Source organism: Vanessa tameamea, chromosome 13 (assembly GCF_037043105.1).
Source record: "Vanessa tameamea isolate UH-Manoa-2023 chromosome 13, ilVanTame1 primary haplotype, whole genome shotgun sequence".
NCBI lineage: Eukaryota > Metazoa > Arthropoda > Insecta > Lepidoptera > Nymphalidae > Vanessa > Vanessa tameamea.
Genome location: NC_087321.1, coordinates 10,527,646 through 10,548,021, shown reverse-complemented (window position 1 = coordinate 10,548,021; position 20,376 = coordinate 10,527,646). Strand labels below are relative to the sequence as shown.

General features: G+C 32.0%; 1 protein-coding gene across 2 annotated transcripts in view; it reads right to left on the bottom strand.

The window, feature by feature from the left end:
* Window positions 1–2,675: 2,675 nt before the first annotated feature.
* LOC113396500 (membrane-bound alkaline phosphatase-like) overlaps window positions 2,676–20,376 on the bottom strand; it is a 33,025-nt gene continuing 15,324 nt past the window's right edge. For both annotated transcript variants that reach the window (XM_026634460.2, XM_026634459.2), the window contains exons 3-8: window positions 14,418–14,610; window positions 10,852–11,021; window positions 5,459–5,629; window positions 4,965–5,130; window positions 3,786–4,106; window positions 2,676–3,223 (exon numbers count right to left, since the gene is read on the bottom strand). In XM_026634460.2, coding sequence (XP_026490245.2) covers window positions 2,922–3,223; window positions 3,786–4,106; window positions 4,965–5,130; window positions 5,459–5,629; window positions 10,852–11,021; window positions 14,418–14,610 — 1,323 coding nt within the window. In that variant the 3' untranslated portion in view covers window positions 2,676–2,921. The remainder of the gene's footprint in view (window positions 3,224–3,785; window positions 4,107–4,964; window positions 5,131–5,458; window positions 5,630–10,851; window positions 11,022–14,417; window positions 14,611–20,376) is intronic.

The following is a 20,376-nucleotide window of genomic DNA, read 5'->3' as shown; positions in this document are numbered from 1 at the left end:
AAAGTGCAATTTCGGTTGAACAGTAGAGGCGTGGAGTCGTTATTACTACACAAAAGTGATGAATGCAATAGTGAAGTTATGAAGAAAAATTGTAATGTAATTTAATTATGTAATTTGTCAATTTAAATGAATTCGTTGGATGCCAATATGCAATAAAAGTTGAAAAAAAAAACTATTCACATTAAAAGTATTTTAATTCAGTCAGTCTTTTACCACTACCCGTTGCTGTATCGGTTAGTTGTGATAACGTTTGAATTCAACTGTTTTTTTTTTAATTTGCTATAAAAAACCTTTGGAGGAAAGGATTTCAGATAGACAGAATACTTTTAAGTGCCTACTCGAATGGGTAGATTTTCGTAGTTTTTGTACGAAAAATACTGTTAGTTAACAATTTAATAATTACTAAAATAAACGTATCATTCTCCACTATGATAAGAGTAGCGACTAATATTAAGCAATTAATATATAACTGGAAATGCAGCAATAGAAAAGTTACACTAAAATTTGACATCGCCATTTTCATTCTCATTGCACTCAAAGGAAACACATCTTAAAAAAGTAAAGTAAATTGTATGCATATCGACTCAATTCATTTCTCTGTGATCGAATCACTTACATTATAAGCAACTGACCCAACGCGCGGTTGTGTCCCTTACTATTCCGGGTTAATCCGATTTGTAACACATCTGCGTGTATTGATATTTTAACACAATTAAAAAAAAAAGCATTCCTAACCCAAAAATTACCTCGACCGCGTATACTATCACTGTTAGGAGTGATTATTATTATGCCTATTCAAATGTATTATTTTTTATTTTATTGTTTTTATCAGGTGTTTCTTCTGGTTTGTGAAGTGTGTTTAAGCCAGTACTTAGGGATATATGTATGTAGATCTTAATTCCCAAGTTTGGTAGCGTATTGGCAATGTTAGGGATATTGAAAATTCTTTAAAGCGCCGGTGTATATGAGTGTTTTATTGTACCGAATTTCTTTGAGATCCGTTCAGCTTTTCTTGCATCATTGACTAACAAACATCCATCCATCCAAACTTTCGCATTTATAATATTAAGAAGATTATGCTTATGTCACTATGCAAGTTACCTATAGAAAACTTAAGCACTGAATCGTAATTTAATTTTAATGAAGAAATTAAATTTGTATTGAGTGTTTAAGTTGGGATTAGGTATCAAACAAACAGAGAGATTCACTTTGACGTCTAATATATTAGTCCTGATAACAAAATGGCACATCCTTCCTCAATAAATTGTTGTTCAATAATAATTCAATAAATATATTTGATAAATATTAAGTATATGAGTAAATTTTATGTAATTACATAGGTATCGATTAATATTTACAAAACTAAACGATATCTTGTTCCATTGGTATAGAATTGCTGCAGGGATACATTTTAAAGATGCATTTTATCTTACAACGCCATCTGTTAGCATATTGTTGAACTATTACGTAACTTATACGTATGTGTAATGAATTACGTAACTAGATAAGAGATGGCGCTATTACACATTTAATTTAAATAAAAAGGAAAAGTAACGTGGGGCTCTCAGTTGGATCGAAATTGCTTTTGCTATATCACATTATGTATTAAATAACTGATAATGAATAAAAATGTGTGTGTATTAGATAAAACCCTATATACATGTGAAAAATAACACTTGCAAAGATTTTTGCCAGTTCACTATATTGTAGGCCGCGTAAAAGAACTTCATTTGAAAAATATTTTCGAAACTACAAGTTGTTCAAAAATCGAAATATACAATTGTGATGATATCGTTAAAGAAAAATTATAACGTAAAATAATTATGTAAATTGTCAATTTAAATGAATTCGTTGAATGCCAATATGAATGCTAAAAGTATTTTAATTCAGGTGTTAAAAAATAAAAAAAGAACAAATAAATTTAATATATTTAATATTAAAATTGTATAACAATAATACTATTAACAAAATGGATCACACGACATGAACATTGAAGTTATTATAATTATAAAATTATCATATATGGCCATTTGTATAAGGAAACAGTACATACAGTTTTTATTTACAACATTAAAGTGATACCTTAGGTTTTATACGAAAAACAAACAAAAAAAAATAATTAAAACGTTAATGTAGTCCATGGAGATAAAATAAAAAAATAATATCAAGATATACGTGATAATACATAAATAATTAACATTTTTTTTAAAACTATTCTATTCAAAGCCTCTTTAAATTTCCATGTAAATGATTTAACCAGATCGTACAAAATAAAGACTTATGTAATATCATTTTAATTAATACAAATTATACTTTGGACTATTCATTGAACGAAACAAGGTATTTTCACATAAGTTAGGTTTTTACAAAACGTATATATTTTATTGAGAGGTAAATGGAATAGATCATGATGTAGAAAGAGATAGACAATACATACGTAGCTGTAACTAACCAACTTATTTAAAAATATATATTTATATATAATAAATAAATAGTAAAAGTAAGTATATAGTTGCTAAGTCCAAATAGTAAAACTTACAAATAAATGGAATAATTGCGATTTATCGCAATAATAATATCACACATTTTTAAATATCCATATAGAAAAACCGTGCTATTGAAAATTTAAGATCAGTATTTATTTTAAAACCAAAATATATATTATACATTTTTAGGATTTTTTTTAGGAAGGTTTATCCAATATCTACCCAAAGAAATATTTGTCCTGACTGGCTATCAACGCACAGACACAACTACAGCCTAGAAAGCAAAAATTATATAGTTTTCAGGGAGGGTTTACTTGGTATGTATTTTGACTTAAAAGGAGGGGCAAGGCATTTAGTTTAATATATAGATCGGCAAATAACAGTTCTCTTAGGTATTATAAAATAAATTAAGTATCATGCCTAAAAACTAAATAACTACATATATATTTTACTAACTAATAATATCACAACATATAAACTTAGTAAATAATACTTATTTGGTCTCATATTAAATCCGTTACTGGTCCAGAATGCTCTTTGATGTTTTGACATACAATTCTCATGGGGATTGTCACCCAAGCACATTGCATATGCCATCATGTGTGGTATGACGGATTGTTCGTAGCTAGATGTGAATAAATGCTGCCAAGGTCCACTGGCAAACACGGCGACGTCCTCACCTCCGTGCGTTTCTGAGTCCAGAGGAACTAAGCTTGGATATGAATATTCCAATTCACCTGGAATTCAAATATTTCGTTTTAATATGAGAAAATGCTGTTGTATTCTTAATAATAAATTATATTTTAATAAGCAGATTAAATTTCGAATAGATTTTAAATTATATTATCTCGTGCTAAGCCTATTATTATTCACATTGAAATTTTAGATCTTGTAAAATTATAAAATAAATACAAGATTATAATAGTAATTTACCTTTGTAAATATCAAGGAAAAGAAAAGAGATTAAAATTCAAAACTATCATTCATATTTTTAGATATATGTAATTTTAACTTCATAGCAAACTTCATGGAAGATGTTGATTAATTATAAACTAAGCATATCCTTGATACCATCGATAAAAAAACTATTAATGCTATTTTTATTGATCACTCAAAAGCAGGTTAAGGCGGGGTTGATTAATAAACATGGTATTTAAAGAGAAGTAACAATATAAACTTAAAAAAAAAATAAGTACGTTCCGTAATTACTAGGTTGGCGACCAATGTCAAGCCTCTGAAAAACTCATTCTGTTATAGTAATTGGAATTTGGACATTTCATTGGACTATTGGACACTTACGATTGGAAAATTCACTATGTAATGTCACATCAATCCTTCCTGCTTCATTAAAGGACGTGGCTTTTCCGTTAGCATAACTTAGAGTGGTATATGGTACACCATCGGCACCTTTAGCTGTATCAACAACCCCTAGGATATCATTACCCCTTGATGGGTAACCGGCTACTGTCATTGTGTGTGCGTGATCTGAAGATACGACAATAAGAGTTTCTGCTTCATTTGTTAGTTCTTTAGCTTTCTTAACAGCTTTAGCATATTCAACAGTTTCATCCAGTGCTAAATGAGCGTAGCTGTCATGATGGGCGTGATCTATTCTGCCACCTAGAATAAAAATATTATAGAATATATTCATATATCATACAGAGTAAAGTGAAGTGAATTGAAGAGCTCGTGTTGAAGACGAGGCGCTAGTGTAGCGGTGTGAAGTATCAGGCGAGAACAGGAGATTGGACTGGCATGATTGGAATATTTATACATGTGTTTCTTGGAATATTTTGTCCTGCAGTGTTAAATTGTTAAACAATAATGTATATGCCATTATTTATAGTATTAAATCTATTACTTAAACAACATCGTTTGACGAAACGTGTTGTATTTTTTTTTTTCAATAATCTTTACTCAAACATTTAAAGAAACTTTATATATATAATACAAAGTAAACAGGAATTACGTGTTACGTTAACTGGGTCTTGGTCTTGTTCAATGTTAAATTTTTATCAACGAGGAAAACAAATATGAGACAGCTACTCGTACTTTTTAATAACAACGTAATTGTTTCCGCTCGGAAAATGCTTTCTGCTATTTACTATAGATAATAAAAAGAACTTGAAACTTGACGTTCAGAATGTTTGTCCTTGAGATCACTATCAAAAGAGTATAGACCTAATTTAAATTGATTAAAGTAAAATTAAAATACAATTTTTTTATAGGATGGCGGACGATCGACCTCCAAGTAGCATTTACATCGTAAGAACAACCATTTCTAAAAATCACCAATACTGGCCTATTTATCGGTTAGACTGACTCACGCACCCTCGCAACTAGAAAAATTAAGTTGTCAAGATGATCTAATTAGATAAATTAGTCAGATAAATTTCAATACAATTTCGTTTTCAAATATTTATAAGTAACAGGCGTCCAAAAATTTTATGATCGGACAGGCCGAATGCGTTCTATTACCTTCCACAAACAAAAAGTATCCCTTATCGTTTCTGCTCAGCATCTTTATAGCTACTTCTACCATTTCTTCTAGGGTTGGCTGATTATTGGCCTTCAAATGATAGTCCATGTGGTCGTTTTGGAACAGGCCAAGAAGATATTCGGGCAAGTCATCTGAATTGAAGACCTGAAAATTATTTGATAAAAACTAAGTAATATTACCAATGGCACGGAGTTAAACGTCGTTTTGTAATACAATTAATATTTTACATGAAAATCTTGAAAATGTTCTAAAGTGTTCAGTCTTATAATTCAAAGAAATGGCTAGTTCAGGAACATTTTCACCGTAAAGGTTGGTTAATATTACGTAATACAAATGTCTCTGAATTTTATTCACCAGTTCTACCAAGATGCAAGTATGTGTGAATTTTAGTGACCAGTTACGAGTATACCATTTATATGTGAAAAAAAGTCAGTTAATGTACCCTTGTAATGTGTATCAAAATCTATCCTACCTTCATCAGCTCACTTCTGTCTGTAACGTACTGGTGGGTGGCATTTAAGTCAACTTTATCCTCATGCCAGAGGTCAATCAGGTCAATGCCATCTAGACGTTTGCCAGTACTGTTGGTTAAAGGGTTTGTAACGTTTGGCGTGAACTCGCGACGCCCACCTCCCATTATCACCTGAAATAATAAAAATTTATACGATTACACATGTTGAAATAGTAAATACTTATTTTTATAGCATAGGTAAGCGGACTGGCAAATGGGCTATCTGGTGGTAAGTGGTCACCACCGCCCATAGACATTAGCACTGTAAACAATATTGGCCATTTCTAACATTGCCAATGCGCCACCAACCTTGGGAATTAAGATGATATGACGCTTTAAATTAGAACCCAAAAATACTAAGTATTACAGCTTGGCGGTAGAATAAATGATGAGTGGGTGGTATCTACCCAGAAGGGTTTGCACTACGCCCTTACACCAACTACATCTTAAAGAATACCAATATTGGCCCTAAGTGGTCACCTAGAAATATATTTATTTCCAATCATTTAGCTGTTTATTTATTTGATAAACATACATATTTCAATGGGTACATCTTGCGGCTTTTAAGTGTATTGTTATCATTGGGACACGAGTAACATTATCAGAGATAATACTTATTAAAAATTTAATAATATTATGCACTTGAAATTAATTAGTTACTTTATTTATCTAAACGCTTGTATTTGATAGTAGATGTCTGTAAAAATCCATTTATAAGCATAATGCTTTCTATATTTCCTAACAAATGTCACTTATGTCTTCATTATCTTTTCATACTTGAGTGTTGTTCGAGAAATATATTCAAGGAATAAACATGACTTTCATAATAAGTTCCTTTTTCACATATTTTATATCTTTACTATAAAGCGTTAAATGAATAAGTCATTAATCTCTGTCAATACTGATTTTATAAACAAATGAATTAATGTTATAAAAATAAGCTATTTACGTATTTTAATGATACTTTGAGTAAAAATTTAGCATAGTAAATAGTGTTATCTTTCAGGTATTATAAACCTGGCTAAACACAAACTGAACTTCAGATTATTTTAAATTTAAACAGAATATTCCAGTTTCCTAATTGATAGTTTCATGTACTCTTATTTTGTTTGCTCAAACGCCTTGTCGAACCTATTTTTTTGCACTTTAACTCGAGTTAAAAGCGACGAATTTATTTTAGGATTTATCGCGTTTAGACAGACTGACGCGGAGGACTGTTTTATATTACGTCACAGCAACGTATCGCTAGCTATAAAATATCACCGAACAGAAAGACCATTATTCACAATAATATATGTGTATTTATTACTTTAATTTATTTCAAATGGACAATTGTACATAAATTACGTCACGCCAATGGCACACGAGACGAAGAATATACGAACGATCCTCAAATCTAATTAAATGTAATCACCGATAAATACCATGTTATTTTGCATAGATGATGAATTGACAATCGTATCGACGATGACGTGGCATTCAAGACGTTGATACTCTGGGATTAAATCAAAGTATATTTTAACTATGAACGCTCCTACAAACACTTTCGACTCGTCACGGATTCAATTGAATGAAAATAGATTGTTTAATCTGGGTAGATATTACACCCGGTTAGCATAGAATCTACCGTCATGCAGCAATACTTAGTTTTGTTGTGTTCCTGTTGAAGGTCAGCCAGTGAAACTATAGGCATGAAAGACTTAAAATCCCAAGCTTGGGAGTGGTGGTGTGTTAAATATCTTACGGCACCAATGTCTATAGGCAGTGGTGACCACTTACCATCAGGCGACCCACCTAAAATAAACGTTAAATAATTGTACATTTGTATAAATAACTTTATACGATATTTTACTTGAATAATTATATGTTATGTTATGTTATGTTATGATTCTTTTCAAAACAAGACAATGTAAATTTTAAGTACATATTTATCATTTGTTTAAGTGGTTTAGTGTTTGAAAGTAATGTATTTGTCTATGAAATATTTTTCCTTGAAGGTAGCTTGTACGTAATTAGTAAATTTTTTTATTCATAAAAAGCATGCTATAATTATGCAATTATCTCTGTGGTCGAGCTAGATCTAATTGACCGTTTACAAGGTAATGTTAGATAATGGATTCAAATCTAGTTATTAGGTTTTTTTAATAATTACGCGTTAAACTTAATAAGGATTAGCTTCACCGAATTGTCACGTGTAAAATTTGTGTTTACAATTCGACTCGTATTCGGCCACGTCATATTGTGTTTTGCGAAAATCTCGCATTACAGCATCATAATGACCTTTGCCTGAAGAGGAGAGGGATCTTAGCCCAGCGGTGGGAGATTAATAGTGTGTTACTTAATCATCAGCAGCTCGGAATTACAAGTTGGTCATGATATATTATTTTTTATTTTTATGACGTATGTTATTTAACTGATGGAAAATATACTTAGTTTATGCTAATTCTTTGCGGTAGAACCTACATTCCGAACTGTAGCTTTACATGAAATACAGTCTATACTCATTTTATAAATGCAAAATTATCTCTGTCTGTCTATTTGCCTGAAGCTCTATCACGACAAAATCACGGAAATGAATTTAATTAAATTTCGTATGAAGGAAGTTTGAACTCCAATAAAGGACATAAGTATACTTTGATGCCTAGCATCTGACGATAAACCACTATAACGCGAAGTTGCGCACACAAACTAGTCTTGTATACTACAAATATGGTGCCTACTCGCATAAAGTATATTTTGATCGTTTTGGACACTGGCGTGATTACTATCCTGTCTCGGATTTTCAGCGGAATTTGAAGTCCATCAAATAGAGATTGCTTCTTAATAAATAATAATAAATATTGGACAACATCACATACATCACTCTGATCCCAATGTAAATAGCTAAGGTACTTGTGTTATGAAAAATTAGAAGTAACGACGTCACCACAAAGACCCAGACCCTTTTTTTTTTTTTTCTCGCTGGTAAAACGCGTTACGCGCTTCCCCCACGTGATGGAAAGGGGGGGGGGGTGTTACTCCTCGGAGCCCTGGACACCGAGTGCGCCCAGGTACGCCGGGTTTACCCACTAAAAAACCAGCGGTACCCTCTCCGTCTTTCGGCGGGCGCCACGGGGTCGCTTCCGCATGCTACCGTGACAAAGACCCAGACCCAAGGTAACATTGAAAACTATGGAACTTTTTCTACATCGACTCTCGTACCCATGAAAACCGGTGTACACACTACTCGACCACGCAGGTCGTCTTGTATGTGAGTTTCTTGTATGTGAACTAACAGTTTGCTCAATTATATTTGCTGCGTAAATGGATATTCCGCTATATAGCTAGCTGCGTAGATTGTGGTCTAAGTTTCGTACCGGTCTAAATAAATAAATATCGGACAACATCGCATACATTACTCTGATCCCAATGTAAGTAGCTAAAGCACTTGTGTTATGGAAAACTAATGAATTAATTACAATAAATCTTTATTGGAAATATGTAATTATTTAAATTAAACGTTTGAACGTTTAAATTAATATTTAATATACAAATTATAAATAATTCAAATAACAGCTGTCGGTATTTTATAAATTCATTTTGTATTGTGTTAATACATACAGAACGCTAAGATGAAATACATAATTAATGTTATTTTTAAGCATTTATAAACAATAACTATATAACAGTAAGAGCAGTAATAGAAAAACTTTCTATTAGACAAAGGTTCGCCTGTCCTGAGTATATTTGGAATTTATGATGTAATCAGTTACTTGATGGTAGGGCTTTGTGCAAACCCGTCTGGGTACCACCCACTCATCAGATATTCTGCCGGCAAACAGCAATAATTCGTATTGTTGTGTTCCGGCTTGAAGCATGAGTGAGCCAATGTAACCACATGTATAAATGACATAACATCTTAGTTACCAAAGTTGGTGGCATATTGGCGGATTATTATTTTTAACAGCGCTCACTTAACATCAGGTGGCCCATTTGCCGGTCCGCCTTAAATAGGGTTGCTCCATAAAACGATATATTGAAGGACGAACGTCGAACATCAGAGAAACAATATCTTTTTGTTTTTGGCCACGTACTCCTCCCATTGTTTCATCATAGTCGGACAGTGAATGGACAATTATATGTACAATAAAATATAAATCTGGATGTAATGTTTTTTCAAGATATTATTTTCACAGTGTAAGTCGTTTTGTCACGGTAAATCGTTCACGCTAGAGAATGAATTCCTTTGTGTTTTTTATGTAAATTTTAACGATAATCTTTTACAGCTGTATGCTTCGTTCTGTGTACTAATATACGTATATGTGTATTTCGATACATTGTACATTACTTGTAATTATGTGTTTTGTACTTGGTATAAATGTATTACAAAATAATTGCGTCTAAACCTTTTATTTTCGTATTCCTTTTTACAAAACAATTACGGCAATTATCACTCAAAACATTTAGTCCAGGTCATTGCAATACCTATGAGTTCAAATGAAGCCTTTTAAAAATAGAATTTATTGTCAAATGAATATAAATCAAATTAGATATTAGCCTAGTCATTTAGTCTAGAGATAGTAACAGAACCAACTACTTAAATCCTATCAATCATTACGATATAATAACCACTCATACAAAACTATACGAGACAGTTTTAGTTTAGTCAATAGATCATTCGTATTTAATATGTTGAAACTATTTCTATTGCTATTTAACTTGTCAAATTTTAAAAGGAGGTTCATTGCATCGATTTATTTTTATTTAGAATTTATATTTAAATATATATTTCTATCATATATAAAAAAAATGTTTTAATATATAATTTTATGTCCCGAAACTAACATAGTTTTTTTTAATAATTTTCACAAAAATATTTCTTAGCATTAATATAAATAATAAGGATTTATATGTATTAAAAATACAGGCACGTAACGCATGTACACTACATAATGTGACACGTTTTAAGGCATATTTAAATTTGGAACGCGGCTCGAAGGAAATAAATCTTAATAGAATTACATGGAAGAAAAAAATATGTCAGAGTTGTGTAATGTTTATACCTTCAGCCATTAAAAAAGAATGAATGACTTGAATAATTACCGTGTACTTATACGTAAACAAGATAAGAGTAATGCTAAATACAAAATAAACGTACTCTTTTTAATTATATAAATCACTAGTTTTCGCCTGCGGTTTCGACGGCTGTCAATAGATTTTAGGTATAAAACGTATATCTTCCTTGGGGTATACACCAAATGCCATAACATTTGGTTTAGTTGTTTATCCGTAAAAGCGTAACATATAGACAAACAGAGTTACTTTCACATTTGTATTTCGTGTCCTGTAATTTGTTCAATAAGCTAAATAAATACCTTAAACTGTCTGCCAGGGTTGCTCGTGATCAGCTGATAGGCTATGTCCTTGCACCCTAAGCTCAGGCACTCCGCAGGAACATCTGCGTCTGACTCCCAGTTTCTCTCGGATGTGTGGGCGTACATCCCAGCCGGTGAGGCGTGGGTCACACGAGTGGTGGTAACGAGACCTTAAGACATGGAGAAGGAATTGTATTACTTTTATGGAGTTTCATATATAACCAATTACTTTACTTAAAGTACTTAACTAATTTAATGAGTTCTTGTTACCTGGTAGATGTTAATAAGTTTAAGTTTTTTTTTTAATTTCAGTCCACGCATATATATATTTTTTTATTCTATAGGTAATGGTAAGTGTAAGATAATATTGGGAGCTAATATGTTATGTCCCTTGTGCCTGTATTTACACTGACTCACTCACCCAACAAACTGGAAATCAACTGTAAGTATTGCTGCTTAGCGATAAAATGTAAAGTATGGGTAGTACCTAACTGTTCGGTTAAGTACAACCCCCAATTGCAAATCTTCCGAAGAGCTAAATTCCAATCATACACTGAGACCATAGTTTTTGAGATGAAGCTCATTTGGTCAACAAAGACCCAGAAATAATGAAAACTATAACTAAAATAATAATTCAATGTATTATTTATGTGTGCGAGTGGGCATTACAGTAGTCGCATATGATGACATCTCATTAAGGTGATATTACTAAGGTAATAAGCACTACATTAGATCCTTTCGGAAAATGGGCCATCAAATGTTGGTGCCATCTCACGGCCAACTCCAGCGCCACACGCGCTCATTGGTCAAAACAAATAGCGCGCGATTCCCGGTTACCTGTTACACACTTCCGTCCCTTTACACGAACTCCCACAGATTACGGGAAAGCGAGAGGAAACATCTTACACATCAATAAACGCTTACTCACTTACTATTCTTTATACTAACAAAAGGTAAAATTTGTAGATCCAAAATGTTAATAGAAAAGTTCAGTGTATACAAAATATGTCAGTAAGAAATAAATTAAGAAATATGTCCTGATTTTTAAAACGAAAATTTTAATTGATGTTTCTGTCTCGTGCTATTAATAAGTCCTTTCCAAAAAATATACATTTTATTTATTCCTTTGACGTAAATAGAAAATAAAAAAGTATGTGAAGAGATTTTGGAAAATATTCTAAAAAAATGTTGAAAAAGGATGAGAGAAATAACGATACTCTTAACTTCCTTAAAGTCAGTCCGAATAGCTAAAAAAATTAAGGATAACTAAATATCTTGAATTACACGCTTAATCGAAGTTCTCAGTAATACCAATTTGAAAAAGAATGGTCAATTTTGGGTTGAAGGTAGTTTTTTTGTATCATTGTTTAAAACTAAGTGTCATCAAGGTATAGTTCGATGCTACACGTTCCAAACTATATATAGAAAAAATGTAATTAAACATGATTAATATGGACAAGTGATTTACAATAATTGACTATTGAAATCATCCATCCATACTGGATACGTCATCGTGGACAATCGCGATACAACTTGACAGCCACAATGAGTTCTCGCATCTTTGGTATAGTAACACGGCTTCTACTGGCATAAAAGATTATTTTGACGCTTTAATTATTTTTAAAGATTTTGACTGTTTCATCGGTCTAGTTCAAAGATTATGAGGCCAATCTTGAAGGCCTGGTTAGACCAATAACCATCTGTTGAGTTCCTCTGTCGCAATTTTCTAAACGCTTGGAATGGATCATAATACCATTTGTTTTTTGCCTGAATTATTTCCCAGCCTGTCGGAATTGTCATCTTATCGGAGGCACTTAGGTTTTAACTTTAAAATGACTCCTTGAGTCTCCTCTCCGTTTCCAACCTGGCCTAAATTGGTCAGGTAGACAACATGATCATATATTTTTTTTAATCAACAGTATTTTTCTATTAATTAAAATGCTCAAAATAGGTACTAGTTTAATATAAAAAAAAAATCTAGTACGTGATATTTACGGACGAAAAGTATTGATAAGGTTTTTTATATAATCATACAAAGTCGTAATTCACCGTGACACAGAACAGTTCAATGACTGTTTACTCGAGTGTGAAGAAAATAAAAAATTGGTTACGCTTAAAATTCTGACTGAATCTTAGTTCTCGTTATATCACCGGTATACAATTTATGTGTTAATCTAAGTTAAAATTATGAACCCACGTTTTTGACTCCTGACCTGGAAAATTAAGACTTACGATACTTGATACGTAAGGCTCGTGATTGATTCGACACCTGAAACCTAAACTGTCGTTTCGCATGCCATCCTTTCCATATGAGAACGACGGAAATGTACATCTGTATTCGTACACCCAGGCAAGCACCACTGAATTTTCATGTGCTTAATTTGTGTTTATAATTCATCTCGTGCTGGGGGGTGAAGGAAAACATCGTGAGGAAACCTGCATGTGTCTAATATCAACGAAATTCTGCCACATGTGTTTCTACTAACCCGCATTGGAGTAACGTGGTGGAATATGCTTCAAGCCTTCTCAAAGGGAGGAGGCCTTAGCGCAGCAGTGGGAAATTAATATCCTGTATAGCCATCTTATCGCCTTTAAGTTTAATAGTCAGACATAATTATACCAAAACAAATACTTATCTCCGATTCCGAAGTTCATCATATCCTATCATCTTATTTGACTGTATTACTTGATTTTGTGGAAAATTTACGGTACATAATTATGTAGGGATATTTAATTATTTTTTTTTAAACAGTATAGTTAATTCGAGTATTTTTTACGGAATATATTTACGTTCAATTTAAATATTTGCACATGATAACTATGTGTTAGACAAACATTTAAAAATATCATTCTAGTTCTATTGGTGATTCGAAATGTTATCAGAAAATTTAACATAACGTTTTATCTTTAAAACAATTCCAATTGTAATTTCATTATTTTTTTTTGTATTTGAATATTGAGTACGTTTATACTTGCTAATTACGAAATTTGGTGAATAAAATTACATAGATATGTGTATAAAGATGATATAAAAAAACGTGGTGCTAGTACTAATGACTTACAGGCATGATATGTCTATTTAATTTTAATTGTATTATATCGACATAATTATGAATTTCAAGTGTTGGAAAAAAGAATCTATATCCTGAACCCTAATCTTACATATAATACCATTGTGTGAAATGACAATTCAAAGAGCTTGTAAAAGTCTACTCGAATAAAGTATATTTTGATTTGATGTTTTGTTATTTTGTTACTCTATTCCCTCAAGCTATAGTTCGATAGAATGCCAATTCTACACGACCAGAGAGAGATCTCGCCAGCTATTTTAAATATTTTCCAAGAATCACAGTAACATTGCTAACTTCCTAACTCCAGTGTATTACTGAGGATTTATTAAGAGAACAACTCAATCAAATTTATTTCTACTAAACCTCTATTTGAATACGGAAGCCTATGATATTCATACAAAAAGGGTGGCGACTAGACTAATAATTTTCATATTATTAATAACTGTCAAATGAAGCTACATTAAATTAAACAAATGAAGATTTTAAAGTACACACCAACATCTAATCCATTCGCCAACGCCCACTGTCCAATAGAAGGTGACCAGTTGCCTTTATGTAGTTGCGAGTAGCAGGAACCTCTAGTAACGTTGCCATCCAGACCAATGACTCCATACTTGGTCTTAACTCCTGTGAGGTAGGATGTAGCGGTACAGGCTGAATCTGGTACTTGAGCGTCTATGCAGTAAGTCTAGTAAGAAAAAAAAAACATAAATAAGTATACTGTTAATGATGTAATATTTCTTAAATCTCTTATTTCTCAGTCACAACTTATTTTTAAGAGAAGAGATTGGTGCTGAATTCAAATTTCTATCTTCAAATCCATTCCAATATTTTTTTAAACTAAAGAGAAACTTATCAATACTTGGAGTCAAGTTTTTCCACCCGTAGACAATGGCGTTGTAAGAAATATTAACCATTCCTTACATCACCAATGCACCACCAACCGTGGGAACTAAGATGTTACGTCCCTTGTGCCTGTAGTTACACAGGCTCACTCACCCTTCAAACCGGAAGACAACAATACTGAGTACTGCTGTTTGGGGGTAGAATATCTGATGACTGGTGGTACCTACCCAAACGGACTTGCACAAAGCCCTACCACGAAGTAAATATCGTATTAATAGATACCAAAACGTGAGTGATATTTGACCACTAAACATCACTGCTTTATTATTGGTATGTTCCTGCTTAGTGGGTTAGAAAGCTGGAATAGTTCTCATGATTAGCGACCCTTTGACGATATGAGAAATTATATTTAATTATTGCAGTGCTGGTGTCAATCAGTGAAAATAACGAGATAAATCGGACAATATCTATTAAATAAATTTTATAATTCAAACTAAAATACTAAGGTTATCATATAAATGGTATAGAAATATTACTTATCTGTACTAATATTATAAATGCGAAAGTAACTCTGTCTGTCTATCTGTTGCTCTTTCATTTTCATCAGTGAAGCGAATATTATGAAATTCGTTTTGAAGCAAGCTTGAACTTCAATGAATAGGATTCTTTTTATGCTTTACAACTGACGATCAACTCGTAAACGCGAGTCAAACTACGGGCGGCAATTAATGTCAAGTATTTTTATTCTATAGACATTTAAAATGACTTTTGACAGCGGCATTTTTGTCTTTGTTTTTCATGATGGATATTCAGAAGCATTTAGAATTTAAGTAAGAATGCCCGTCCATCTTCCTATGTCAAGATCATTGTCTCATCAACCTTGGGGCTTGTAGACGGTCTAACAATCAACTGTCTAGTAATTTCCTATAGAGTTTCCTTCCTATCATTGTGTCAAGTTGTTCGCTGTCAATTTGATTAAGAAGGTTTCTGGGGTTTTCTTTTAAATTTGAAGGCATTTTTGGTTGATAAATAAAATTAAAAAAAATTGTAATAAATTATTGTAATTTGTATATACCTATAGAGGAGATAATCCTGTACCAACCTGTAGGAAACTAGTCTGGGTTGATTAAAAGTTATTATGTCATCGATGAAAGGTCTGGGTATCTGATTAAAGTAATTAAAAAAATCTCGATAAACGAACCTGCTGCTGACAAAGATCGTAAAATGAAATTCATATCAATTACGTACTCTACGCATACACTCACACTACACACACACATACACACATACACTCAGAGTAAACGTAAACGTATTTTCCATTACAACAATGTTGAAATAGGATATCGGGAATTGAAAGTGGAGTTGCACTTAAGTTTAAAAAAACTTATAATAAAAACAAAAGTCTTTTGATATTTTTTATATTTTATTTCTTTGCGAAATCTTGCAATTAAGTTTATAATTTCGTAATATTTCTTGTAAAGGTCAACAGCGTAGTAAAATTCACAGTTTTTTATATATCTTAAGCATTGAGTATAAGCACTAGTATCGTAACTTGCTGTTTGACGGTAAAATATCTGATGAGTGAATGGTACCTACCCAAGCGGCCTTGCACAAAGCCGTACCCAGTAAAGTCAAATTCAAGTATATCAAAATGTTGGGCAAAATAAAAAAATACAATAACTAAAATCACTAAATACAATTTATCAATTTGTTACATTTTCACTCACTTGCTATTCTTATTTTAATAGTGACGATAAAATCTTCCTGGACGATTTTGGTCCAGTGGATATTATCAAACTATAGGATATATGCTTCACTCCCAAAATATGAATCTACAAGACTGATCAGTATTCAGGCGCAAAACCAACCTGTTTTCGGACTATTCCAATATTTTTTTATCGGCTCGTATCTCTTATAATTTAGACATTAGAACTATGAGGCTGTTCAAAAAATATCTATACATCGTAGAATGTCTAGCTTGACTTCGTACTTCGTACGTAAAATTTTCCACATCCCATTTCTCACTCGTAATAAACCTTATATTATATATTTGAAATTTCAGCTCTCTAAACTTGGTAGTTTTGACTGTGCGATGATATTCATCCAGAATTATTCTTAAGTATAACATAGATTGTTATCTAGAAGCGATTCATCGATATCAAACGTAACACGACAAAAAATTAAATGTTTTGTTTGGAGTTGTATCGAACGATAATTGAAGCAGTACGTGTGACCTCTGTAATTTCCTTAAACGTGATACGCGCTTGTCAACCGTACAACACAATTTTACCGATTTTTCCGGTTTGAGTTTTATGATAATCACGATGCTACAGCATTGGGTGTGATTTTTTAAATATTAGCAAGAAGACGAGTATTATTGTGGCTTTTTTATGTTATGCTGGGCTGGTAAACACCTGATGGTACCTGGTACTGTAAGAAATATTCGATTCACCGCGCTACCGCTTCACCAAAATTAAAAGAGATTTTTATATTGAGTATTATTTTATCCTTATAAATCAACGGACCTAAACGTAAAGGTCTACCTTAACAAATATATACTTAAAATTCTATGCAATTGTTTTGTATGTCAATAGTAATTCCATTTCATCAAATGTGAACTCATTTTCCGCTTGGATATACGTCAGATACTTCAAAAATAGTTTATATATCATAACGAATTTTATGATTTTGGCTTGAAAGTGCAACGGACAGACAGAAAGAGATTATGTTTATTTAATGATAAAAGGGAAACAGACTTCTCAATACTTGGAGAGTTAGAAGTTGGACTACAATATATCTGGTAGTTGCTTAGTCTTTATTAACCATATCAATATGTTTCATTATTTGGAAGGGAGTTATTTTACGCTTCTCACAGTAGATTTAACTGGCTGGAGAATCCCACGCGACCTTTACCTGATATTCTCTTTCTGTGATATACGTTTTTATACATTTTACACTAATTTTTTTGTTATCACTTAATGATTCTCAAGCTTTGCATTTATTTCCTATATTTAGTCTGTTATTTAAAACATAATATATAAAAAAGCAACTTCGTTCCAATAGGATGTCCCATAATAACTCTTTTTTATTGATTGTTTTCATTTATTTACAAAATAATTATGACCTTTAAGAAAATATATAGTATACTAGCGACTCGCCCCGGCTTCGCACGGGTGCAATACTGATACTTGATATACCTACTACAGAATGTCTTACAACGTTCAGTTTTCCAGTCATTAGACAATACAAACCGCTATGTCCCTGCGTTTTAAATCTGTTATATCTTCGAAAATATTTATTTAAATTACATGTTTTAAAGGGCCATATTGATGTATATTAAATTCACAATGTATTTAAGGTACTTAATTGGATTAATGCTGTATTGCTTAAAATCGCTTCGAAACTAAGCCATTATATTTCTCGTAAAAAATAAAAGATAAAAAATGGTTATTGTGGGTTATCCCTAAGATATGGACATATACCATCGCGGACTTTTTTGAAGACCTTTTTAAGGTATACAATACTGTAGTACATTATTTTAATTTATCTCGTAGGATTCAGCCAGCGTTTGCAGTCTAAGCGCAAAAAAGTATTTATTTACGATATCACTTCAGAAACCTCTAAAATTACAATGTTTCTCTACTATATTGTGCATGTGCATACATATAAACTTTCCTTTTGAATCAATCTATCTATTAAAAAAGATCGCATTAAAATCCGTTGTGTAATAAAATTAGAAATTATGTTGATCATTTGCTTTGTGACACAAATCTATTTATAAAATATAAATGTATTTTTCAAAGGTTAAGGAAAAAAATACTTTTAACTGCAGTGCCTATCGCAGTTGAACGCTTATTATCTTGTACTACCGGTTGCAGGGGGTTTTATTTGAGGAAAAAGTATATATTTATAAGAGTATTTATTGTCAGTAGTCAGTGCTTGATGTTCTTTATTTTTTTACTAGTAGGAATTTAGGTCATTAATTTTTGATTGGTTATCATTATATAAATAACATAGCCAAATAACTGAAACCATATTTAAAGGTCATGCCCAAATCCTTTAGTATACATTGCAAGAAAAAAAAAATTGGATTTAAATTGCTGACTAAGTATTTTTTTTTTATTATTCTACTACGAGGATGGCCTCTTCAGCCTAAGACTGCAAATAAAAAAATAAAAAAAACAATGTTTTCCTTTATATTATCTCTCCTTGGACACGGCATCACATGCGAACAGATGGACCAATTACGCTAATTATTATTTTGTTGTGAGAAGAAGGTTCTAATGAATGAAAAAATTAAGAAAGTTGCGAAACATTAGAAAAACTACCTAAACGAACAAAGTAACTGTAACCAAAATCGGATTGCCAACAAAACTATTCATATATACGCGCCAGAAAATAAAACTGAGAATGTTGTGCATCAAATAGGATTAGAATAATAAAAAAGTTTTCGAATAAATATTATTTCTAATAGTTATACCAATTCAATATTCATAGTTAAGACAGGACCACATCTATCGGGACAGCTAGCAAAAACTTAAACACAAATATCATTTCGAAGTATAATTTAATCAAGTATGGGATTATTGAACGGATTATTAATTTAACAGCTTCGATTGCTTAATATATGATAATAAACGATGTGTAATATATTTTACGATCGAAGCAATAAATAGTGCAAGCACTGACCTTTTTATAACGTCTATAGTTTTATCAATGATTGGAATGTTTTTTTTTATTTATCGCAACTGCGTGTAAATGTCTTACTGCTGGGCGAACGCCGCCTCTGAGATATATATATATATATATATATAAAATGCCAGAATTTAGAAATTAGTCATATTAAGGTTACCTCACGATGTTTTCCTTCGAATCACGAGCACTAGATGAATTATAAGCAAAAGTTTGCCTGGGTTTGAACCCGCAATCATCGGTTAAGGTGCACGCGTTCCAATCTCTCGGCCATCTCGGCTCTATTAATAGATAATTTACATAGTAGTTACGTATACTTTACCTACAATGAAATTACACAGCGATGTAAATTAAATACTATTAAATTATTATCATTTTATCGAGCATGACAATCAAATCATGTTTATTCCATGATTTTTACTGTCTAAAATCGTATCGGTAAGTAAATAAGTGTTCAGAGACTTTTTATAGATATGAGCCACCTGGTGGTAAGTGGTTACCGTTCATAGGCATTGGAGAAATAAATTATAATTCATCCTTACATCGCCAATGCACCACCAATCTTGAAAACAAAAATTAGTTTTTTCGTTACACCGGTTCATAAGCCCTTACAACGCCACACAAAAATACTATAATATGCTTGGTTATGAAACATGTGAAGATTACCTACCAAGATGTACTTGCACCTAACTGAAAGATCCAAGTGAAAGTGAAACTACGGTGTTAGTGCTTATTCTGTAATGACGTAACAATCGAACTCACTTTCACAATTCGTTACAAGAACAACAAAAAAAAACCGGTTACGTGATTCTAAATCTAGTTTTTAATCCGAAAAAAGCGATATGATTTTTCGTTTGTATACAAATTTCTAGATTGGTAATTTCCTAGGATATGAGATATGATTTCTTAATCCACA